The sequence below is a fragment of the Erigeron canadensis genome, chromosome 6 (assembly GCF_010389155.1).
Source record: "Erigeron canadensis isolate Cc75 chromosome 6, C_canadensis_v1, whole genome shotgun sequence".
Lineage (NCBI taxonomy): Eukaryota > Viridiplantae > Streptophyta > Magnoliopsida > Asterales > Asteraceae > Erigeron > Erigeron canadensis.
In genome coordinates this window covers 8,530,998-8,558,312 of record NC_057766.1, presented here as the reverse complement: position 1 = coordinate 8,558,312, position 27,315 = coordinate 8,530,998, and the positions used below count along the sequence as shown (strand labels likewise).

The following is a 27,315-nucleotide window of genomic DNA, read 5'->3' as shown; positions in this document are numbered from 1 at the left end:
TATAAATGAATATTTTAAAAAAATAAAGTAACTAAGGAGATGATGAGATTGTAAGGAGGTCCTCGATCTTACAGTAATTAGGCCATTGCTTATAATCTTCTTGATGGTGTGTCCCAAGCACCAAAGACGCAGGACTTCATTGACATGGAGCGTCCTCCTGTTGGAACCACGTTAAATGTGACCGTCACTGGTTGTCGTTTATCATTCGTGATATGATAATTGGCGATAACTAAAATCCCTATGTCTAGTAACTAAACGATGGACGTATTTAATCTTAAAGACATATTATAGAGTTTCCCATTTGATAATTGGAACTACGAGAACTTATATTGCACATACTAAGCACCAGAAGGCTAAAGTTGTAAATGTTCTCTCTATAAATAGAGTGTCATGTACAACATTTTAAACCCTAATCTTAATCTCATTCTTGTGTGTGCACTTTCTCTCCCATATTCTTAATCCCATTATTAAACAATCATCTCGTTTTGGGAACCCGACATCAATGGCAAACATTCTTGCTCTTACAAAGTCCTCTAAATCGTCAGGTACACATTAATATTATCATGTTTTCATTATGTTTACAATATGAATCATATTAATTCCAATACCTCCCTAGCACTCCGTAGGTCAACACGCATGTGCGGTAGGAGAGAACTAATGTGAGGTAGGAGAGAACTAATGTGGGGTAGAAGTTTGTCTTATAGGCAGAGGGAGTCTTAAGGGGAGTCCTAAGTGGTGTGATGCTGACGTGACAATGAAGAAGTCACGAAGAAGTTTGTCTTAAAGGCCTTGGGACTAGGACCACATGCACCCTCTCATAAGCTAACTAGGACCACGTGAACATATATATATAACTCAAAGTCAACTTCGATCATATATTCTAGTCCATATGCAAATACATACTACAGGTTATTAGGACGTTAGCAAATGATCAAGAAAAGGTCTACGTAGAATGATCAAGTGGACCTTCGAACATTTATATATAGATATATACAGTACGTGATATATAATTCTAATAATCCGTATGATAACATCCAAATCATTTCAAAATACATTAATTATTAAGATATATACTAATTTATTATTTTCTATCTTAATTCTATAGTATATTATCATATTGAGCATGGAGGGAGGAGTATTCATCATGAGGTTTCTTTTTCTGTTTTCTTTAGTAATACTACTCCATAATGTTGATAAAATATATGCAGCTGAACTCAACACTATTACATATTCAAGCCACTTAACAAATGGAGACACTCTCGTCTCGCCACGAGGAATTTTCGAACTAGGATTCTTCCGACCCAATTCTGAGACAAAATTTCTTGGAATTTGGTACAAAAACATGTCTGTTCAAATAGTGGTTTGGGTGGCTAATAGAGAATACCCGCGTCCTAAATCATCAGTAGATGTGTTACGGATTTCAGATAAGGGAGATCTAGTCCTCATAAGAGATACCACTAATGAAACCATTTGGTCCTCATCAAACACTAATACAGGATCAAGAAATACAACTGCGAAGCTTCTCGATACTGGCAACTTGGTTGTCATGGACGATACCGATTCCAAGGTTTTGTGGCAGAGTTTTGATAATCCAACTGATACTCTTTTACCTGGCATGAAGCTAGGGGAAGATTATGAAAAAAAAATAGAGTGGATTCTCTCATCATGGAAGACTAGTCAGGATCCCGCCCCAGGTGATTTCACCTGGGGCGTGGACAGAGGCAATTATCCTCAAAATATACTAAAGAAAAACGGGGTGAAGATATTCCGGGCTGGACCATGGCGTAAGGAACGGCTTGTTGGGAACTTTAACTTTACATTCAATATAGTTATTAGTGAAAAGGAAGTGTCTTTAACATTTAATCTTGAAAACAATACTATCCCATCAAGGGTCATCTTGAATTCTACAGGACAGCTAGAAAGTTTTATGTGGGCCGAAGATGCAAGAAAATGGCTGCCTACTGTGTCATTACCTAGAGATATATGTGATACATACAATACATGTAATGCTTATGGAAGCTGCAGTGTTAATACGACCACAAATAAGCCCTCTTGTGCTTGCATGGATGAGAAAAGATTTGTTCCTGAATACGAAGAGAATTGGGAAACACCGACTGGATGGACAGATGGATGTGTCAGAAGAACGTCGTTGAATTGTCATAGTAATGGGCAATCAGACGACGGGTTTACGAATTACACTAATGTGAAGTTGCCAGATACGCAGAGTTCTTGGTTCAATACGAGTATGACCATGGAGGAATGTAGAACTCATTGCCTAAAGAATTGTAGTTGCATGGCTTACGCAAATATAGAAAGCAGCGGTGCCGGATGCTTGATTTGGGTGAATGATCTTATGGACATCAGAGTGTTTCCCGAAGGCAGTGGATCTGGCCGAGATATTTTTGTAAGAATGGCTTCTTCGGAATTAGGTAACTTATAAACAAAATGCAAACATTACATGTAATTCAAAGTACGTACGTACTATGCATGCATGAAATTAAATTAACAGTCTATATTTTAATTACTGGTATATATATTTTATATATTACTATATTATATGCAGTTATTTCCAAAGAAAAGAGAGGAGCAAACGTTAGAGCTATCTTACTTATCATATTTGCTGTGGTTCTTGTTATAGCACTCATATCTACATGGTGTATATATGCATGGATTAAAAGGAAGGGTAAAAATTCTTGAGTTCTTGTTTAGCAATATAAACATTCTAAGACTTAAAGCACTATATGTATAAACAGTTCGATCAAATAAGTATTTTGTGCAAAAAGTTATAGAATAAATTGGTGATTAAACCATTTGGCGCGCAATAGCCCAGTGGTTATCGCTCTTTAAAGGGGTTCTAGGCAGACTGTAAGTCGCGGGTTCGAATCCTGTTCCCACCTAGTTCCCTGGGGTATTTTCACCTGGGATGTCTCTAAGGCATTGTACCCGAAGGGTACATGGGCTCAGTGGTACCCATCCAATACCATTTTTTTAAATAAATTGGAGATTAATTTCTTGTGGTGTCAAACTAAAATATGTTCTTTTTCATACCAAAATTGTTAAACTCATATATGGCCCTGCTCATCTTCTCAGTTCTCTCCTCTAGTTTATGTGCTCTAGCATTGTCGTAGTCAAACAAGTTACGAGTCTAAAATCTATAACGCTCCTAGATGCATTTTTGAACTGATAATATATATAATATATATATATATATATTGGTTATATATACGGATTGGTAATTAAAGTCTAGTCGTATGTGTAGGGGGATTGTGGAATGCTTATGAAAGGCACGATGAAGCCATGGAACTACCATTACTTAGCTTTACTACAATAGCTAATGCAACGGCTAGATTTTCACTTGACAATAAACTTGGAGAGGGTGGATTTGGAACCGTTTTTAAGGTATAAGTAACTAATACTTTGAATTATATATTAAGCACAAGTCGGCCTTTATATAACAAGATAATAAATTGTGTTAGCCAACAAATTAAATATATCAATGAGGATTGTATATATAATTAAGTTTTCACATTGCTAAAATCTCCAGGGTCATCTAGACGAGGGGATAGAAATCGCAGTCAAGCGTCTCTCCAAGTCTTCCAGCCAAGGAGTAAATGAGTTTAAGAATGAAGTCATATGCGTTTCAAAACTTCAACACCGCAATCTTGTAAAGCTTCTTGGCTGCTGCATAAAAGGAAACGAGAAGCTTTTGGTTTATGAATACATGCCAAATGGAAGCTTAGACTCATTTATATTCGGTGAGAATTAATCATATATACTATATTTACAAATTACACTACATATATAACTGATGAGTAAAATTAGAACCCGGCCATGGTATAACTTAATTAACCAACACATTGCGCAGATAAAAGAAAAGGCATGCTTCTTGATTGGACAAAGCGCTTCAATATTATCATGGGAATTGCTCGAGGACTTGTCTACTTGCATCGAGATTCACGACTAAGAATCATCCATAGAGATCTTAAAGCTAGCAACATTCTACTGGATGAGGACATGAACCCAAAAATATCAGACTTTGGCGTAGCTAGAAGTTTTGGTGGAAACGAGACCCAAGCTAACACAGAACGAGTTGTAGGCACATAGTAAGCCATTGAAACCAACTATTAAATCTAATTATTATCTGCAATATAATCAGTTGTTATCTCTTATAATAAGCTTTTCTACGATGTGTAGTGGTTACATGTCCCCGGAGTATGCTCTAGAAGGTGTTTTCTCGATAAAGTCAGATGTATTTAGCTTTGGTGTTTTGGTACTGGAGATTTTGATTGGGAAAAGAAATAGGGGATTAATCCAACCAGAGAACGAAAATAATCTTATCGGACATGTAAGTTCACTAGTCACAAACTACTCTGATTCTTCAATATGCAATATGTGGCCATCTATTTATTACTATAGCTACATATGCATCTATTTCAATCAGGCATGGCTCTTATACAAGGAAGGGAGGTTAATGGAATTGATTGATCCAACTTTAGTTGAATCTTGTCGACCACCCGAAGTTTTGAGGTCAATCGAAGTTGGGTTGTTATGTGTTCAGCATAGTCCTGAAGAAAGGCCAAACATGTCGAATGTAATTCGGATGTTGGCAGGTGAAGGTGCAGTGCCTCAACCTAAGGAGCCGGCGTTTTTCACCGAGAAGGATGATCACTGGCTTGTAGGTGAATTCTCTTCAAGCACTAATTGTGGAGCAAGTACAATCAATCATGTTCCTATTACAAAGTCAATTAGGCAATAACAAGTATATATATTTATAGCCCCTGTATGATATTATAGTTTCAACTGATCACTAATATGGATCAGAAATGAACTTGATATTATTTACGTGTAAATTGGTATCGCTAGTTGTTGATTAGGCCCTTACCCATACATGTGTTAAATTGAAAAACTTACTTTTTCTAATTTTTTTTAAAGATAAAATTAGTGAATGTATTAACATCAGCCTTGCAAATCGTAAGCGCGCGGCCGTATTACAACATAATAACACCACTCTACAAAATTGAATATACACCAATCCTCTCACTTGAGGTGCTTAAGATGTGATCTATTTCTAACCCATAGGAAACGGAAAGATTTGATGTTTTGCACGATCTTCACAAGACACGCCTCAATATTATTGAACCTCTTGTCATTCCTCACTTTCCAAATACACCAACACGCCAACCAAATAACTTTTTTAAAAACCTTTGTAACTTGCTTACATATCACGACATGCTTATGTAGATTTACCACGTCCTTAAGAGAGAATAACAATGGGTGTGGTACCACACCGCATATGGATAAGATGCCAAACCACCGTGGCCACACAACACGAGCAAACTATAAGGTCAATAGTCTTTATATCATCCTCACACATACCACAAACCGCGTCCCCAAAGAAACATTAACGGACCTGTAGCGCTGCCAACTTTGGAGAACACGATCCATTATAGCTCTCCAAAGGAAAATATTGCCATTTATTGGAACCCACTTCGCCCATTTAGAAACAAATATGTTACTAAAATCTTTCCTCCATCAGAATACTAAAAAAACAGCCCATCGAAGCCATTATTTTCTGCGTATGGTGGTCCATCTGGAAGTATCGTAACAAGAAGGTTTTTAATAATAGGATCCATCATAAGAGTACTTGTTTGATCTTATTGTTACTCACTCTTATGCTTGGTACTCTAGTAGATGCAATAAGAAAAAGATTCCGTGGGTGGATTGGATCAAGAATCCTCTCTGCCTCTCAGCGTTACTTAGTACGTCGTTTTTTCTTTCCTTGGGGCTTATATGGGAATGCATCAAATACACCACGAAGTGAAAGCAGGTGGATCGGCCTTCGTTGGGTGAGGGATTTTCTCGTGTTTTGAGTATTTGTAACTGACACGAGTTGTTTAGCCTCTTTTTGTGTTCTTCGCAGTTCAAGCTCCAAGAAGTTTCTAGGAACTTTTGATTTTATTAGTTTCTAGATAACATAAAAGTGCTAGTTGGCCCTCCTTTTGTTTAATATATTTACTTATTTTGCCGTTAAAAAAAAAAAAAAAATACCCTTAACCCCTTACATTCCCCATCCCAACCTATCTATCATTAGATGTCGAGAGAACCACCCTCTCCACCATATTCGTCAACCTTACTAGTTCGTCCAGGTCACTGTACGTTCCCTGAAGGTGTTCTCTTCCAGTCCCGGCCCACACCATATTATCCCCAATCCTATCCTTCACCCAACACTTTTTCTCTTTTTCTAAGCTAAATAACAATGGCAATTCGTCTTTTAGAGACACGGGTCAACCCAAAAACGAATGCCCCTACCATCACCCACTTCCCTCTTAAACAACATATTAATTGAATATTTAGACAAATTTGATTTTCTAACTAATATTTTGCATATGGTATATTACTTTAATATATAGGAATTAATTGAACTAATCAATAAGTAACTTAAGTAAAACACAAAAAACAATGTGTACAATGATGATTCACAGATAGCTTATTGTTCATCCATTATAAAAATTTTAAAGTTGAAATAACAAATAAATTAAAATAAAAAACACAAGAATTCTATGAACCAAGGTCAACATTATTTAACAAACGAAACAACATCGCTAGATGGTTATTATAGTTGGCATGAAAAACTAAAAAGCACATTAAATTAACATCAAAACATGGCAACTTTCACGGAAGAATAAATGAGTCTATAAAACTTCTCATGCCACATGAACTCATCCAGTTAACACGAGGATTTGAACATCACGTTTTAGTCTCATTTACATTAACATCTCCACATAGCCTCATGAAGATAGACATCTTATCGATGATGTAAGATAAGGTCATGATTTGAAAGGATGAAATCACTTCCATGTGATGTACAACAATGTTCTCTTCTACATGACAACTAAACTGAATCAATGGCAAAAGTAAGTAACATCACGATTTCCTGCACATTTCAACAGCTTCTCTCTTTGTCAAGTATACATAGAAGTTTAAATGTGAGAAAAAAAATTCTCATTCTATTTACCATGATCCACGATTTGCTATTTCTTGCTAAAGTGCATCATGAACGGGACAACACCCCTTTTGAGCTGTGCACATGTAAAATCAATATAAGAAGAAGAAATTTAAGTACATGGGTTCCTTTAAAGAGTAAGGTTGTATATAAACAATCCCTTAATAGTAGAATTCAAAGATAAAAGAAAAAGAGTATTAGAAAGATAATCCACATTAGACAACAACAGCCTACTGTAAAGAATTAATAGCACGGAAACAAACCTAGGGATAGTCCCACGCCGACGTGGATCATATTCCGTTGCTTGCCTCAGAGCCCTTGCAAATGCCTTGAATGTTGCCTCAATAATATGGTGAGAATTTTTCCCAGCAAGCTGCACTCGTATGATAAAAAAAATGTTGAATAAAGACTAGTAAAGAGTCTTATAGATATTTCAGTTAATAAAAGCTCGGTAATAACTAACGAATCAACAAAAAAAAAAAAAAATTCAGTTAGATGGTATGCTTTTCCAGAATAGATGGCAAAATGGGCGGTTTGAGCATCAACTTATTTTACAGAACCAGCGAGGCACTAAAATACATCTAGTCCAAAGTTAAACTCCTTCCTCTCATAAATAATAGGCTGTTAAATTTATAATTATAAGTGTTGGATCACTTCAATAAATACCCAAGTTTGATTTAGGACTTAGGGGGTCCTAAGTGAACAACCAATTCACTCAGGTGTATTGGCATCTGGGTTTGGCTTAGGGTGGGCAGGGGGGAGTTTCACCCTCCAAGGTCTCAGGTTCGAGTTTTGGCAAGGTAGGGGTTACTTCCTCGAGGGTTGAAATGAGGATCTGCTCATCGAGAGGGCTCTCTAGCATGATTCACAAATCGCGAGTAATTCACACCTTTTAAAAAACACATAAATCGAACAAAACATATTTTTGAAGACTTTTGATCTACTAAAATCTTGTTTGTTACAAGACTTTCCTTTTTTACCGTTTTGACCAATTAGAAAATAAATGGGTAGAACTTTCGACATTTAATTTTCAGTATATGCCTCTTCATAAAGTAATTACTAGACTCCGTTAGTTTGCCATGAAGGATGTGGGTCCTCTCAGTTATTTTTAGGGTATCTCTGTCACCCACTCTTGTAATGGGTAATTATTGTCTCAAAGCCGTTATGCCTCTCATATTCTCCAACGGGCTATGATGCAAGGTTGTAACCCTGTTTCTACTCCGGTTGACACTACGGGCAAATTTGGTGCTCACGCAGGTGTTCCCTTTGATGATCCTACATTGTTTGGCGGTGCTTTTAAGTATCTGACATTTACTCGCCCGGATATCTCGTATGGCGTTCAGCAGGTGTGCATGCTCATGCATGTCCTCATAGATCACTTTCTTGCATTAAAACGCATCTTGCGTTATGTCAAGGGGACTCTTGATATGGGTATATGGATGCGGTCATCTTCTTTGTCTACACTTGTTGCTTACACAGATGCTGACTGGGCTGGTTGCCCTGACACTAGGCTGTCTACATCTGGGTATTGTGTATTTGTGGGGGACAATCTTCTTTCTTGGTCCTCTAAACGCCAATCAGTTGTTTCTTGATCTAGTGCTGAGGCGGAATATAGAGGCATTGCAAATGTTGTTTCTGAGTTACGTTGGATTCGTAATTTATTGCTCGGGCTTGCTTGTCCTCTTTGTCGAGCCTCCTTGGCGTCTACTGATATTGTTAGTGCCATTTATCTTTCTGAGAATCCGGTCCAACATCAACGCACTAAGCATATCGAGATTGATATTCACTTTGTTCGAGAGAAATTTCAAAATGGTCAAGTTCGTTCTCCATGTTTCGTCAATCAACGCACTAAGCATACCGCGTGTTTTCGGTCTAGTCTTAGACTCTTAGTCTTCGGAATCCTCCGCCTTAGACTGCGGGGGTATATTAGACCGTGATTATGGTATATTGTATTAGTTTAGATTATGTCATAGTTCGAGGTACTCAAGTGTAATAACTCAGGGTAGTCAAATGTAATTTGTAATTCTATAAATAAATATCAATAAGAAGAAAAAACCCCAAGGGATTTATTAACATCTTACAGTAATAGACACATTTTACTGCGAACCTAGTATTTGAAGTTACCTAAGTGATATATAATACAATGCTGATGCAACATTAGAATTTACCTGGCGGATGTGAAGGGTCATTCCAGATGTATTGACAACTGACTGGAAAAAGTGCTCCACAAGCTGTTATTAACACACAAAAATCAGCACATAATGAACAAGATGCCAAAAAACTATTGAAATACAACATAAGCAGAACTCAAATCGAAAGTGGGGCCTTGTTAAGAGATAACAGCTAAAGTAAATCGACTAATAAGTAGATAAACCTTTACTCGGTCAGAAAAGTTTCACTAAATATGCATGAGCATCTTCTCTAAGCTCTCTTCTCACAGGAAAGAAAACGGATAAAGGACTATCAAAAAGCAAAACGACACCGTCTGATCCGTAAGAAAACAGGTGGACTGCGCAGGGTGGGTATCAGTTCGGCATGGTTCTGGCAAGAATGGAATCCTTGATACACGTTGGCTCAGATTACCACAAAAGCTTTTGTCCCATTATTATGAACTTTATACGAAGAAGTACTGTGAATGTGATTATGTAAACTACATTAAAAGAAAATAAGTAAATAACTAATGTTTTAATGAATCCCATTAAAAAGCAAATATGCATTTAAATATGCATTTGACCTGTTCAATTTAAATGAAGTTTTTGAGTTCAACCATTTTGCTCTTGACGGTAAAATATAAATAAGCAACTTCTAGGTATATGGGTTGACTATGTCAACTCTACAAAGACTCCTAGATGGAATCACACAAGTTTCAAATGAGGTTTGGAATTGTGGAGGTGAGAAAGCCCCGGCACCAGATGGTTTTACTTTCAAATTCACTATAACCTATTAGGACATTCTTCAAGATGACATTGCTAAATATGTTAATGAGTTTGAACGTAACGTTTTCAGTCCTAAAGGTTGCAACTCATCTTTTATCAGCCCCATCCCCAAAATAAATGACCCCCTTTTAATGAAAGATCACTGACCTATTAGCCTTGAAGGTTGCCAATACAATATTATTGCTAAAAATTTTTCCAACCAATTGCAACTTGTCATCTCATTCGTTGTCCAAACCGCCTTTATTTAAGGGGGCAAATCATTGATGGCCCCTTCTTGGTCAATAAAATAATATCTTGGGCCAAACTCAAGCACTCTAAACCTTTTCTTTTTATAGTGGATTCCAAATAAGCCTTTAATACTCTAGATTGAGGCTTCCTTGACTCCATTGTGGATCAAATGGGTTTTTCCTCCAAACGGAGATTTTGGATTTTCGGATGCCTAAACTCGGGCTTTGCCTTAGTTTTAGTTAACCGCTATCCCTCATCCTTTTCGATCATGGAATGGAAGCTCTTAATGTGGTCCTAAACAAAGCCAAAAGTCAACAAATGTTTCATGGTATTAAAGTTGGAAAGGACGAAGAGGATATATAACATCCCCAATATGATGATTCTTGGTGAGTGATCCCTCCCGAATGCTCAAAACATTTTTTGGAGACTTATGTTTCTAATTGGCATCCAGGTCGAAAATCAACCTTAATAAAAACAAAATTCTTGGGGTAAGAGTCTCTGGCCTTGACGTGGGAGATTTGCCACATTGCTTTTTTGTAAGCATCCAAGCTACCTTGTACTTACATAGGGATTCAAATTGGTCACAACAATCTCGTTATTGACAAATTTAACAAAAGACTCTCATCATGACAAGCAACTAACCTTTTTTATGGAGGTTGGCTTACGCTTGTAAAAGTGGTACTTGGTAGCCTTTTAACCAACTACTTCTCTTTTAAAGCTCCTAAAGTTGTCATTAATACTTTTGAAAGGATTTGTAACTTCTTTTGGGGAAGTACCTCATATGAGAGGAAAATGCCTTGGATTGCTTGGAACGAGGTTTGTTCCCTTAAAAAAGGTCGGTGGTCTTGGTATTGGGAGCTTCAAAACTTCTCTTGGCTATACTCACTAAATGGTGGTGGAGACTCAAAACTGAAAACAACTCTCTTTGGTGCAATACTATAAAATCAATCCATGAGCCTCTTAATGAACTTAAACATAAAGTTATAGTCTCATACTTGGGGTAACATTGCCAAAGTTCATGTACGTCTCGACAAAATTGGCATAAAATGGATGATATTTTCTCGTTGAAACTCAATGGAAACCTTTAGACACTTATGAGAACTAGTATCGCTACTTCGTCGAATCACTCGGGTCTCGCAAAGAAAGCAGCTAATTGCTTTGATGTTTCCAGCCTAAAAGCCCTTTGGTGCATTAGGAAAAATCGTAATGAAGTATGCTTTAACAAGTCCAAAAAAGCCCAAAATCATCATGGACAGCATCAAACTCTTCTTTCACAATTGGATCACAAAAAGAAATAATCATGGCAAAACTAGTTGCTTGATTGGATTTTAAATCCTAGTTCTTATTTCATTGTATCTATGTAACTATGTAACCCTTTTCTAGCAGCTTGCTAGTATAAATAAATTATCTTGTAAAAAAAAATCATACTAGTTTCAAACTTTCACATCTCATCACTGGATGCATCCGACTAAAAGAACATCCCAATTACATAGAAATGATATGTCTAGTAAATATAGTTAATAAAAAATATTGGGGGATGGAAATATAAGGTTGTCTAGCACCTACGCTTAGGTGTGGAACACTCACATACTAATCATTTAATCCATACAAAACATGGGGGGGCCAATCATCTATTCAACATACAAGAATATTAAAAAAAATTATGTGTGTGCGAGGTTCCACACCTAAAGCTTAGGTGCCGGACAACCTTATATTCACATTTCCAATATATATATATATACATACACATATATAATACCAATATAATAACACCAAGTCATATATATATATATACATACACATATATAATACCAATATAATAATAATATTAAGTCTGGTTTGTCTTAGAAAAATAATGTTCAGAACTGAACCACGTGTACCTGTGTGTCATATGTTCCGACTCTCTCGGTGGGAATTTGCAAGTCATAGCTTAAGTGCGGCCGTCCAGATAAATCCTTCAAATGATATAACAGTAAGCATCATTATTTAAGTTTGAGCAGCCAACAAGATTAGATATAAATGAAGCAACAAAGAGGCGTAGATACATGGAGTCACTTTTCTGGATGAACTAGTAATTAATATACAGTATTCCACTTTATCTGCGTGGTTAGAGGCCGTATACTGTACTTTAGTTCATGATACTCAACTCAACAAAATTCATTTAACATTTATCAGAATACTTGCAGGTTATCAGATACAAGGATTAAAAACCCGTAACATATCCCTACTAAGGCCGTAACCCTAATGTAAAAATACAATTTATTTTTCTATAGGCTATAAAGTTTAGGGTCTAGATTGTAAAAATACCTTAAAAACTTATTAGAGAGCTCCAAAAGAGATTCAAGGTAGAATAAGTTGTTAAGAGATATATTACTCGTATTTCCTTGAGAATGCTATTCTGTATGGTTATTTAATATGAGAGGTTTCTATGGAAAAACCACCCAGTTCCTTAGGGAAGTGTGGGAAAGCATGCAAATTAAAAAGGTCTGTGTATGGCTTAAAGCAGTTTTCCCATGCCTCGTATAAAAAACTTACAATTTTAGTGACTAAAACTTGGTTTTAAGAAGTGCCTAAAGTAAGAGACTAAGAGGCATGTACGTTTATGACAAGTCCGAAAGAAAAGTGGTAGGGAAAATGGAAATAGAAGGAAAAATGCGACCAAATAAACAAGATGCAAAAAAAAGACTGTGACTGACTCACATAAAATCAGACCAAAGAAACAAGATGCAAGAGAAGAGACCGTGGCTCACACTGGCATAACGTCATATGTCTCCTGAAGCTAGCATTTTAAAAATGGTCGGAGTTAATAGAAATAATACTGTGGGTAAGAGTTGACCTCCAAATTCCTAAGAGAAAAAGTTCATACCTACTGGCAAATGTGTCAGCCTACATTACTGTTTTTGGGATGCGAAGGCTCCAAGTCCATAGAGCAATTACATATGACACTGAAGGATCATAACTTTTAATCAAAAAAAACAAAACAAAAAAAAAAAAGTTAAGAGCGTGGGGTCGTGGGAACCCTGGTCCCATGTACCTTCTTGGTACCCGGGCGCACACCTCATATAACTCATGCCCGGTGAAGCACCATCCTCACACATGGATCACAAAGTATAGTATCTCCACTTACCTTTGGCAAGTTTCAAACCTGTGACCAGCGGCTTTCATCTGTGGGCCCATGTGGTCATATAGTGGCGGTACCACTCGGGTTTCACCCCTTTGGTCATTATTTTCAATCATCAAAGAAGCTAAAGAGTACAATCACACTAAAAGGAAACCAACTATATTTAGAGCGACTAGGAGCTTTAGCTTGAGAAATTTGAGACAATGAATGAACTTTAGGTGACATAGTGATAGACTTGCAGAAGCTCAAGAAGATAATTCAAGCCCATGTCCAGCAGGCCCAAGCTTAACCACAAGCCCAGTATGTGAAGAAGAAAATTGGGTTAATTTAATCCAATATCAGAGCTCCAATATTTAAAATGGACGTGCTGTTGAAGACTACTCTCCCACATCTACACAAATGCAATTTTATTATTCTTGTTATTTTTAATTATGTTATTTTAGTCCATGTATGACTTAGTATGTGGCAGTTATTTTCATTCCAAAAGTGTAGGCACTTAGTGGGGTAGTTATTCCTTTCTAGTATGTAACCAAAACGTGTGATCAAAAAAACACAGATTTGGTTTTCTTCACAATTAATATGTCTGTTTCTTTCATATCATTGCTAGCTTGATTTGTGGCTATATCAAGTGGTGATCTTTGATAACTAAGATTGTTTCACGGGGTGAATCTGTACCGTGAATTAGTTTTAGTCTCTGCCCATCGAATTATCCAGGTGGTGTGACGTGACTGTAACTTGGAGGTTCGTTGTTACTCTCATTCATTATATCAGTTTCTAGTCGAGTTCGGGTTATCACATAGCCACACAGTATATTAGGAAACAAGTGCCAATATACGATTAGAATTTAGATAAAAGATGTCATTGTAGCACCACACACCTATTTGAGATTAAACAAAGCCCCGAACAAGTCAAACCAATCTTAAATAAATGGGTAGAAATCTCCACCTTTGTGCAACAAACCAATGATGTTTATTCAGATTGAAACTTACCAGAGTAACATGTACGAGCGCCTCATCAAGTGGAGCTGTGAAGTCACCAAACCGATTAATTCCTTTCCTATCACCAAGTGCATTCAGCAATGCCTGATGACAAAAAAAACTAGAGTGTTACTAATTTAAACCACAGCAATGCAATGACATAAAACATTTGTAACTTAAAAAGGTTAATATTATTTTGTTCTATTATAATTTTTGTCATAGGGGACATGTACATGTAGGTATTCAACAATAATTACTGGTGGTAGCACGTAAAATCTAGTAAGATATGCACTGTAAGATCACCGTTCCAATGGCAAGGGCGACATCTTCATTTGTGTGATGGTCATCAATGTGAATATCACCAACAGCCTTCACATGCACATCGAATAATCCGTGGGAAGCAAGTTGCTGATAAGAATGACCACCAATAAAGCAATAATCAGCAGAAAATTAGATCAACTTACATACAGCCATAAACATCATTAGGGTCTGCTACTTTTCATAATAAATTTTCAACACCTCATGGTATATATCGTTGGATGCTTACGTAATAAAAAAATAAAACGGGCTAGATTATAAATTTATCAAATGTGACTTGAACTCTTGTTTCCCAATGTTTCATAGTTCAAAATATCATATGAGAATCTGAAGTCTTGTTTCCCTATGTTGCACATGGTTTTGAATTCAGTCAACAGATAGGTGTATATTGAGATCTAATATATGAATTGTAAGACATTATTATAGGGATTACAAGTGATTATTTTATTACAAATATTTTAACTTTTTTTGTTGTTGCCATGTTGATAGCAAATATGTTAATAGAGGGAAGAGGCCACATCCCACATATATGTGTGTATATATATATATATATTTCAATATTTTTCAAGATAAAGCAGATAAAGAAGGTAATGCAACCTATGTCTGGTTACCAGACATAGGCATCGGTTTATACTAATTGAAGAACAATGTCTTTCTTATCAGTCATATCTTCTCCTCTAATGCATATTACAGAGTTTACAAAGACAAGACAGATTCACAGTAGTTGTGCTCTTAGTGAATAACTCAGAATAGTTAAAATGAACTATTTAATCTATAAAATATAAGGACTAGAGTAGCGTGCAGGATAAATTTCATACGTAAAGTTTAATGCTTGTATAATCTTCATATATCATACTCTTGTCTCACTCATGTTTTAAGACGCAGCCTAATTGGAGTATCCTTGTGGCCGTTTCAGAATGCAAGGAGCTGTGGGACATATTAATTCCGGTATATATAGGCAAAGTCTTAAATGCTAGATAAAAAAAACACCTCTGCTTTCATACTTATACTATCCTAACAAAATCAATACAATATGTGTGTGGCAGAACATTATTCAAATAAACTTTAATTGGTTGTTTTAGGTGGCAATCGACATTTCAGTTAACCAAATATAAGTTGCTTTCGAATCAAAAGTAACATAAACCACGAAAAAACACAAAAAGGGGGTTAAAAAAAGGAAGAGGGTAACATACATCCAACATATGATCAAGAAAGGGAATCCCAGTATTACTGTCAGGTGAACCAACACCATCCAAATTTAACTCCACAAATACATTCGTTTCGTTCGTAACCCTTTTCACCGTCCCAATTCGATCCATAACTGAACAAATAAAAATCCCAATGAAAACCCAGTTGACTAAACAATCAATCAATACACAAAATGTGTGTGTGTGTGTATATATATGAACAAAAAAATTGAAGGGTTTATATACCAGTGTTGTTGTCTAGAGGATGGTCAGTAGCTGTCAAAGAAGAGGCGTTACAAGAAGTGGGTTTCATTGGATTGAAGAAGTTTTTATTGTATTGTTGTTTAATGGGAATAATAATAAGTGGATTTTTATTATTATATTGATTATATTTGGTGATTAAATGAAAGGGTTTTGCTGAAGAAGATGAAGAAGAATGTGCGATGAGGCGGGCAGCACCAGCAGCGGAAGGGTGGGCTAATGATGATGAAGACCAAACTTCCATTTGTGTGTGTTTGTGTGTCTGTGTCCGTGTCTTTGTTTTGGTGGGTTTTGCTTACTTGTTGATACAGATATTAAGGTACTCGCCCATGGTCAAACGTTTTTTTTGGTCGAAAATAAATTGTGGTGGTGGTCGATTTGTTTTTTTTTTTCCCCCGAATGTTTTATGTATAAGATTGAAATTAAATATTTGCTGGAATGATTTAATCTAGAAGTAACTAGGCCAATATCCACACAATCAACAAGAATGATGATAGCAACAGTGGTGTGGTGATGACGGCGACGAGGTGGTGATGGTGGTAATGACTAATCGTGACGACAGCAAGTAGTATAGGTTATTTATGTAAAAGTAAGTAATGTAAAATAACTATTGTAATTATTTTAAAAATTGATAAATAGATGTTATAAATTAGTTTATTAAACATATCTTATGGACCAAGTTTGTTAATAGTACATCACTAATGTATGCTTATTGTATAAAGAAGTTTCAGTATTTTAATATCCAAATAGTTAAAGTATTAATATGATTTATAAGGACTAATGATAATATGTTTGAGCAACAAGGAATTATAATTGATCAAATATCCAATATATGTTTGGACCAGTCCCGTCTCGTATCGGTCCTAGTACCTAAAATCTTAAAAATGTGGTACTGGTCCCGGTCTTATATAAGGCGGGTTTAGGACAGGACCGAAAAATCCTGTAGTTTGCGGATTTTTCGACTCTAGTCTCGGTCCCAATCTCGAAAACCATCAAAATTTAATACCGGTCCCGATCCCATTTGGGACTCGGTACCCCTTCCCGATATTGGGATGGGACTCAGGACTTGGGATTTTCTTCTCATCCTTAATAATAAGTATAGTATGATTTTTTTTTTTAAACTTAGTTATATGTTACATTAGGCTATGTGAATAAAGGGACACAAATTACTATTTTTCAGATATTACTTACTGTATGATTTTTTTTAGGACTTGATGATTAGACCCATAAAAAAAACCTTTTGTACCCATAAGTCAACCTTGGACTAACTTTTCATAATAATCACTAACTTTTACTAACTTTTTAACTAGACATAAGAAAGAGTAACGATTATGTTTTTTTAAAGTAATGATTGTGTTTTATTTCTCTTTAATCAAAATTAATATTTTAATGTTTTATTTTTTTTCATAAATTATGTATCAACATGATAACATAAAAAATATAAAAATGCAAAGGTTTAAAGGTTTATTTTAATCTCTAATAATAACATGATAAACCTACAAACGCTAAAATAATTAACAAAATACAAAGGTTTATTTTAGATCTCTAGTAATAAAATAATAAAAGTACAAACACTAACTTAATTAATCAAATATATTAATAACACCACTCTCACGACAACAAATGCTGATATATAGATCTAAACGCGACCTATACATGATTTATCATCTGGCTGCAGACGGGCCATGGTGAAATGTCCAATAAGGCATGATAACAAGCATTAGGTACTCGTCTTGTAATTCCACCATGACAAAATGTGTTTCTTCATTTACAAGGGCAATTGTAAGAGCTCTGTGATGTTGAACATCTTCCGGACCACACCAAAATGGAAAAATCGTCGTACTACCTCTTTTGTCTAAAGAATGGAAGATCACACCAAGCTTATTAGCAATTAGAACACCTGCCTCGGGCATTTTCATCCAATGTTCCGGTGGACAAGGGGAACCAAAGAAACACAGGCCATGATACAATGAATTTATATCGATAACGAAAATCCTCGAGTAGATTTCATATCGATTTTGCAACTCTTCTCTCATTTGTTGCCGAATGTACTCATAAAAATCGTCTTCATTAAGTCCAAGACCAACGGCTAATGCTCGATATCCACAGTTTCCATCACCGAAAACATTTTGTATATTCGTTATGTATGCATGAAATACTTGTGGAATATCATCTATTATATTTGAACCACACTTCATTGGTGCTTTATTTAAGTCCAACATGTGTGGACCCTGGAACTCATATGGGACCTTGTTCAAGTCTATCTTTGGCTCCTTGTTCAAGTCAAATTCAAATGTACTTTGTCTGGCAGGCTCTCTAATCGGCTCAACAAAATCGGGCATGGTTGAACAACTAAATCTCGTTGAACAAAATTTGGCACGCTTTTTTTGTTGCGATTTCTTTGGTCGTCGACGAGTTTTAATTGTGAACTCGTGGTTCCCGAATGTCAGTTGTATCTGGACTGAAAATATTCATCAGCTTTCTTAACCAACTTTTTTTCCAACTTTGGACTGCTTGTTATAATTTTCTTTAAAATGTTGTCGTACATTATCATAGCTAACATCGTCTTTTTGCATAGATGATGGTGAAATATCTAGCTTCATCCAAAAAATGTCAATCGAATCCAATGTAATATATTGACCTGTATTTTGAAATAATTAAGTATTACTTCATTTAAAATTTTGTAATGAATAGTTTAAAACAATAAATTGCATGTAAATGAGAGTACTTACGTGAACTTATATGCATTAAAAGTTCGCACGCACATGGTAACCCATAAGTAGTGCGAAGTTGACAGCCACAATCTCCCTTATGATCTTTCCATCGCTTACAATCTTCAAGAACTATTTTGAGAGCTTCATTTGAAACATAACCACGCAATAGTTTGAAACATCGTAGTTTCTACATTTTCCAAGCTTTCCTTGATTAATGTTAGTTGCGACTTCATGATTTCGTCAATACAACCTAGAAGTCTATCCAAACTACATTTTGCAGTCTTGTCCATATATATCTTTAGCTTTGCATGTTGGCTCTCTACCCTTATTAGTTGTGTTATTTTCAAAGTTGGGATGTTGATCAATCCAAACAGACACAAACATTTCCCTGTATTTGTTTAACCAAATTTTATTTATATAATTTAAAACACCTGAAAATCAAAATAAAACTTGTATGATATATATATTATATAATATGTATATATTAATAGATCATATATATCAAATAGAAATGTACATATAGTAGACATACATGGATAGTTGATCAGGAATGACTCAAGTTTGTCGTAATTTTGTTTGTAGGACTCCAACGTTGTATATTTTACTAATAGCTTTCATAACGAAAAAAATTCTTCCCAATCAAGTAATGACTTAAAAGATTGCCTACACCTTCCAATTATATTATGCTCAATATGCCACCTATAAAGTAAATTTAAATTTTATTTTACTAAGTATAATAAAAAAGAATTGCAACATCCTGAACTTTTATTTAACGGTTGACTTAAGTTGTTAAGTCAACACAACGTGTTCGTTAAGTCTCTAGGAGATTTAATGTTTATGTGTGATTAATGTGCATTATGTGTAAGGTTTTAAAGCCTTAACGATTCATGTGTTAATGTGTTTAAGATGATTAAATGTGATTAAAGTGTTAGTAAGTATTCCCATTAAGTCGTTTAAGCCTTAGATGTGAAAATGTAAAGTTGAGGGGCTTAAGTGTAAGCTTTAGAAAGTTGGTCCAGCTGATTAGGGTTCCTTTAGCCCTAATCATAATCAAAAATATCAGTTATTGGCCTCTCCAAACCATTCCCCTCCTCTCCATTCGATTCCTTTGCAAAATCCTTCAAAACGTATGATTTCGGGTGTGTTTGATCAAGTCTTTTGCATCCTTCTTGCAATTTACAGGTAGTAAAGGTATAACAACATTGATTTTATATCATTTCAATCATATAATCAGATCCATAACTGATCTAGGTCATTAGAGGATCAATTGATGTCATAAACGAGTGTTTTGATTGATTTGGTGACCTAAAACGTTTAATTATGTCATGCAAATCTAGTAAGGATTAATCAATAATTTCATTGCATCATTATGGTCTTAAAATGGTGAATTTTGAGGTACAAAATTCGTTCATAAGGTTTGGGGTCGTTTGGGGTGTGTTTGGTTAAGTTTTAGAGGTTAAACAATGAGTTTTGTGCAGAATCGGGGCTAGTTGCGGCGCAACCAGAAAACAGTGACATTTAGTTGCGACGCAATAGCGACAGAATTTTCAAATGGCCATAACTTTTAAACCGTAACTCCGTTTTTAACAAATAAGCTATCCATGGAATTTTCAGAGTTTACTTTCTAATGGTAATGTTTTTAAAAGATAATTGTGATGTCAATTTTCCAGAAAGGTTAATTTAGTGAGTGAATGTTAAGTTCCGCCAAGTTATGTAAGCTCTAAAGTATTAAACGAACCTCTGATGCATCAAGTCTTGTCGTGGGTCATGTTTATAGGTATCTAGGCTTAATTCATGGCCATAAGTAGCGGGTAATTGATAGCTCATTATGTCGTTTAATGATTATAGGTAGTCGGGAATACTTGCAAAGCTCGGTAACTTACGTTATCTTTTTGTGCTCTTCTACGAGGTAAGATACACTACTTTGACACGCTGAGGGTTCAACAAAAATATGGTTTTCATGTAATAACTTCCCATTTGATATCTTGTTTACTTATGGTTAATCGGGATTACACGGGAGGTGATATGGGCTATGTATATGTAACACCCCGACTAAGGCGGAAACACGAAGTGCCACAGAACGACATGGTACAAAAGATTTAAAGATAAAACATCATCATAAGGTTTCAAATGCCATTCAAATTCAAAGGATAATAAGTTCAAGTTGATGTTCAAATATCATTACATAACCAAAGTCGAAATCAAAAGATATGTTTGTTTGCATTACAAGTCCTTCAAGTAACAAGCAAATACAATCCATGAGGCGGTCCATAAGGCTAACTTACTGCTCTAGACCTGAAAAACATGAAGAAAAAGTGTCAACTACGAGAGTTGAGTGAGTTCATAGGTTTATACTAGCAATACATTTATATTCCATCAACATTTAAGAATAATACGCCATAAAACTTTCCAGGGTTCTATCATAGTACTCATACCCAAACCGTATGTTCAATACACAATGTCCAACCATAATTGTTTTCAATAACATTCAGCCAAAGGCATAATTTGATGAGTAAATGCTTGAGCCACTACTAAGACTCTTTTACGTCCAAATAATGATAATAATAACTTGCCCCGAAAAATTATGATATAAAGGCACATGCTGCCAATCATGTGCAATAATTAATAGTAAAGAAGTCGTGCCATGGAGACGACTAAATATAAATTAGATTAGAGCACCCCACGACCAACACCGTTGGGGGCGGCCACGTAGGCGGCCAAACAACCTGTCGCCGCTGATGTGAGTGAGGGGACGAATCCTAGTTGTGCAACTCTCTAACTACAGGCCTCAATGAGTTAATGGTAGTGTAGCGGGGACTAGACTTTGACAGTACTCAAGCTCATCATATAACATAGATCACATTGAACATACAACATATATTCCTTATCATAAACATCCTTTCAAAATATCATTTCATAAAAGAAAACAATTTTATTTATCATGCTTTTCACCCCGAAAGTAAAACATATAAAAGAGTTTGAAAGGGGGCTATGACTCACTTGTTTCGAGAATGAAAGGGGCTGATCAAACACGTGAACTTCGCCTAGTGGTGTCGTCCCTCAAGCAAGCCTAAACCATGGTATTTAAGATATACACAACGTAAGTGTGTGTTGCATGAACTAGTAAGATAGATCATGAGACGTATGCTAGTAGACTTGCCCATCTTTGGTTGTTATTTAATTATGGATTTCAAGTGCATTATATTGTTCACATCATTTGGTTGGAAGAAATTTGGTGGTGATGGTCATTTATACAAATTTTGTACGTTTATTGAAATTTCGGTAGTTTGGCTTTATTTTATATATGATTTCTTTTGCATACTTTGTTTAATAGTCATATTTGACATTCGTGATCTTATAATATAAATAATTCCTTTTAATTTAATATTATTTAATTAATTATTTATTCATTTTATTGATTTATTAATTAAATAATTCCTTGTAATTGCTTTTAAGTTCTTAAATCATCTTTAAAATTCATGGATAAATATACTTTGATTATTTACAGGTTTTTAAGCTTTTTGATTTATAATATTATGGTTTATACATTTATTTGTACATTATTCTTTTTTAATAATAATAATAGTGATTAATTAGTGATTTTTACTTAATAAATTACCTTTAAGTTGTATGAAACTTGATTCTTCACTTGTAACTATTTTTCTCCAGTAGGTTTTAGTTACTTTTACCATTGGTGATGTAAATTTAGTCAAGTTCATGGTTTATATAGTTTATTTATTAATTTATATATCCTTTAATTACTATTTTAATTCATTAAATCACAAAAATACTTAGAAATCATCATACAAGCTTTTGTCCAAAAATCCCAGGCCTTTCTAGGCAACCTTTAACAAGGAAATTTCATATCAACTTAACTTCTCTTGTGCCTTGCTTGATTGAGGACCTTATGATCAAAAATCGTTTACCGAATCGTGTTTTAAGCCTCATTTCTTACGCAATTTAAGTACTTCAAATTGGATTTTTGTCCTTGCTTCAACATTTCCAGAAAGTTCATCATATTTTGATAGTCCAAGTCGTGGTAGTGGTGGTGGTGTGATATGTGCAAATTTGTGCTTTCAGTTAGTGATTAATTTACCCGAAAAGGTGATTTTTGAGTTTATTCTTGCCATGCATCAAGTGACTTGAGTTCTATACTTTGGATACATCATATTTCCAGTAGGTCTATCATATTTTCATGTTCAAAAGATTGTGATGCATGTGTGTGCTCAATATGCATTTTTGCAAGCTTTCGGTTTACGATTTCAAGCATATTTTAACAAGTTTTGATTCAAGCTTTATATCCTTGAAATTTTACCAATTTTTCCAGAATACTAACATAACTTTTAACCTATTTTTCACTTAGAACAAGCCTAGCCTCATCTCATGATTCAACAAAAGATCCAACCTTCTTAAATCTAACAAACATGCAATTATCTCACCTTTTTAACAATAAATCTTTATCCATCTAAAATCCATCAACCTAAAAACACACCTTTATGAAAAATTCCAGAAAATTTCCAGAAATATGGACATAAAAATTATATAAAATATGTCCATCATCTCATGCAAAAAGATTATCTTACAACTATCAACATATCTCAACACTTTTCATGCTAACTTTTATAGATCCAACAACACAACATCAAAGTCCATATTTTTATAAAATTTCCAGAAATCATAATTTCAAAATATATAAAAACATAACCATCTCTCAAAGGAAAAACTATTTTAAAAGCTATATAATCTATATCTACACTTTTGGGTCTTAAACTAGTTGAATCCTTGGATCTTTCTTCATGGATTCAACATGCATGAGCATGGAAAGAAAGATCCTATCAACTTTGCCCTCATCAAGTGTATATTCAAAAGAAAGCATAAGGAAAACATGAACTTTTGATAAAACCTTTTTAATATGAACAAGAACAAGATTAATCTAGTAAAGAGATGAAGATATATACCCTTGAAGTACACTTTTGGAGATGAAAAGATGCTGATTTTCATGACCTCCAAACCCTTATAATACCCTTAATCTATGCTTAAAACAACCCTTAATCCTTAGCTTAATATAACCTTTGCTTAATATAATCTAACCCTTATTATTAATATAAGTTAATATTGATTTTTGCTTGCCTTTTCTCCTCCTTTTGGCTGCCGAAATGAACAAGAAAAGAAAAGAGGGAAGAAGAGTTTTTGAGAGAGAAAATAAAGTTGGTGTGTGTAGGAAGTGAAAAGTGTGTTTTGTGTGAGTTTCAAAAGTGATCTTGGAAGGAATAAAAATTTAAAATGTGGAGTGTGTGTGTGTGTTGGGGCCGGCCTCAAAGGGAGGGGGGGGGGGGGGGGATGAAGGGTTGTTTATTTTTATTTTTTTGTGTAATTATAGTGTAAGTGTATAAGTGTATATATATATTTTATGGGTATTTGTTTTATAAGTGTATTATTAGTTTATTTGTAAGTATAGTTGGTTGTTGGTCTAAGAGTATATATGCATACATATGTCTTGTGTGTTTATGTATATGTATGTATACTTGTGTTTTTAAATTGTTACATGGCTCATTGGTTGTAAATCTTGTATTTATATTAAACATATACACATACACTTATTATTATTCAAGCATTTTATGCACATAAGGAACTTACAAATATTTCAAGGTGTTCATACTATTTCCATGACCAAATATTATTTAGTTGGCTTGATGATTAAATTGTTGGACATTTATAAGAATTTTTGATTGCTATCTCAACCTGTGAGACTCACTTTATTATTTATAACTTGATTGAACATTAATAAAATTTTTGTTCAATGGTATTTTATTAAATTGAATTTAGAACTAATCAATAGCTTTGAATTACTAATTTAGGGGCATTATCTACTAGCTTTAAGTATAACTATGGCTTGCGGGATCATAGACAACCTAACTAGCACGTATATAATATTTAAAAAGTAGGGTTGTTACAGTATATGCATATTGAAGCCTAAAATGCTACCCCAAAGATATGTGACGTTATGATATGATGTGAAATAATATGAAATGCTTTGAGTTGTTATGAAATACGATATGTAATGAACTATGTTATGCAATCAAAGATGATATGTAATGATATACAATATGCAATGACATATGATGTGTAACGATATGAGATATATGATAATGTACGTGATGTAACAATGTATGAGATGTAATGATATGCTATGAAATGCTATGTAACGTCTTGAGATGAATTGAAATGTGATATATGTTGCTGACATGTGAAATGTGCATGACTACATGGCTTGTTCATCTAGTTCACTAGACTTATTAAGTTGCCATGACACGTGCACGTTTAAGGGCCCAAACGTAAAATATGTATATGTGATGATGTTTAGGTAATGTGGACACCTAAACTATATGAGATGTGAAATCGAGCTCATAATTTGTATGTGAAAGTATTAAGCTTAACCTGTACTTGCCCTTGCCCGGCGGGTGTGTAGATGTGGTTGCTTGGGTGGCCCCTTGCAACATGGTCAAAGATGTGAAGAGTAATACGGGAGGTCTGACCCGCCCCACTTGTCTTGAACATACGGATTACTCCGGGATTGGCTTGTCATTCCTTAACGACATTGATGTACAGCCGTAAGGTTTGTCCATCTAGTCGGGTGTGACTTATGTCACCCTTACAAAGATGTATATGTTATATGAGATGCGTGACTTATGTCACAAATACAAGATGTTAGATGTTATATGTGAAGATGAAAAAGATGACTAGGCACATTTAGGATGACCCATCCTATATGAAGATGTTGATGTGATGATATGTTATGTGAGATGTAATGTATGATGTGATTTGTGCCTTAACGATTCAAATGACTTTTCCATAAAGTTTTAAATGGACAAATGCTTTATAAACCACGTGTTATCTTACTTAGCTAATTCGTTAGCTAATTGCTTCTTGAAATGTGTTGCTCCCTCAGGTTTAGCAAGCTTGAGCTAGATGATGATTAAAGTGCAAGGCATGGGTAGATTGCATTTGAGGATGACTATAGTTTACCCATATTGGCTGCTGATTTTAGACTTTTGTTTTATGTTAAGATGTTTATGCCTTGAATTGATATTGTGATCGGTTGTTTAATGTTGGGCAACTGATGGATTTCCATTTAGACTTATTTCACTGATATGGCAAGTAACACTATTTAACGAATAAACCAAACTGATTTTTATTAGTTTGGACTTTTAGATGTTTGTTCCGTTTTCTTTGACACCGTTAGGTGAAAATTTTTGGATATCCTTGTTTTTAAATGATGGGCGTCACAAGAATAAATAATGTAATAAAAGTAAATAAAATAATGTGGTACTTGCAAAGTAACTGAGCGGTATCGGGAAAAACTTCATTACATGCATTCACTAGTGCAATCTCTTTATCTGTAACTATAACCCGTGGGAGCATGCACTCATCTAGTGTCAGCTTTAGATAGTTTAAGACCCATTTATAGTTAGTTGTCTTTTGACTATGCATAAAAGCAAAATCTATGGAAAATGTATCGCTGGTTGAAGTTACGCCAACAATCTCAACGAAATGCATATTATAAGGGTTCATTTTGTACGTGGCATCAATAATCAACACATGTGGAAATGCACGCCAAATATCAAATGATGCTCGATGAACCAAAAACAAATTATCCAACTCATTTGACTCAGTTGTAGTTAATTCGTATACATAACCGTTAGAATGCAATAGGGACATAAGAACCTACATTTGAGATTTTCCACCATACTCAACCATGCGAATTTTATTGCGTGCGTTGTAAATAGTCCTGGGAGTAGACGCATTACTTAAATTTCCCTTCTTAAGTATCGATAGAATATCACGTGGCGGCACATTCATCCTTGTTAAATCTGCAACAAAATTAAATTCATCCTCGTAAAGTCGCTTTGCATATGGATGACCCTCCATGTACAATATAGGTCGATGGTTATGTTCATCACATATCACCCTTAAGATCCAACAATCATAATCATCTCAATATCTTCCTTCTAATTCGAATGGACAATTAGTTTTCCTGGTACCAGAATCTTTACTTGAATCCTTATATTTATATTTGCCGCCACATTGACATTTGAGTACAACCCTATACACGAAACCAAAAGGTCTTGTATTCGACCTCTTTGTTATGATGACAACACCAAGTGAGTATGCCAACTTTTGTACTCAATCGACTAATTCTTCACGAGATCCGAACACCTACAAACGAGTTTATATGTGTTACTTTTAAATTTTCAGAAGTTTAACAATAATAAAAACTACATATTAAATAAAATATAATAAACTTAAAAATAATTATTATAATAACAAAATTTTTTAATAATAAAACTCAATATAAATATATAAAAATAATTATAATAAATGCATATAATAATAATAATTTACAATAACAAAACTAAAACATAAAATAATAAAAATAACAATAAAAGTTTTTGATAATAGTTATACCTCATTAGTGACAAATTCGGGTGTTCTCATAAAAAAGTCATCTTCACCACTTGAGTCATATTCGGTAGTATCTGACATCTAAATAAAGAGAACAATATAAGTTA

The 27,315-nt window shown here is 34.8% G+C and overlaps 2 protein-coding genes across 2 annotated transcripts; one reads left to right on the top strand and one right to left on the bottom strand.

Annotated features, from left to right (window-relative positions):
* Nucleotides 1–1,103: 1,103 nt before the first annotated feature.
* On the top strand, nucleotides 1,104–4,920 carry LOC122602990 (G-type lectin S-receptor-like serine/threonine-protein kinase At4g27290). Its single transcript, XM_043775603.1, has 7 exons — nucleotides 1,104–2,429; nucleotides 2,564–2,683; nucleotides 3,260–3,399; nucleotides 3,545–3,755; nucleotides 3,866–4,103; nucleotides 4,195–4,345; nucleotides 4,442–4,920. The coding sequence occupies exons 1-7, from the start codon at nucleotides 1,124–1,126 to the stop codon at nucleotides 4,754–4,756; spliced, it is 2,481 nt and encodes an 826-aa protein (XP_043631538.1). The 5' UTR covers nucleotides 1,104–1,123; the 3' UTR covers nucleotides 4,757–4,920.
* A 1,549-nt stretch (nucleotides 4,921–6,469) lies between these two features.
* Nucleotides 6,470–16,341, bottom strand: LOC122606171 (imidazoleglycerol-phosphate dehydratase 1, chloroplastic-like). The gene is made up of 9 exons (XM_043779134.1): nucleotides 16,017–16,341; nucleotides 15,777–15,904; nucleotides 14,569–14,673; nucleotides 14,278–14,370; nucleotides 12,048–12,122; nucleotides 9,172–9,234; nucleotides 7,267–7,376; nucleotides 7,016–7,079; nucleotides 6,470–6,934 (listed from the first exon to the last, which is right to left on the bottom strand). Exons 1-8 carry the CDS (start codon nucleotides 16,273–16,275, stop codon nucleotides 7,052–7,054), a joined length of 861 nt encoding a protein of 286 aa, XP_043635069.1. The 5' UTR covers nucleotides 16,276–16,341; the 3' UTR covers nucleotides 6,470–6,934; nucleotides 7,016–7,051.
* Nucleotides 16,342–27,315: the final 10,974 nt, after the last annotated feature.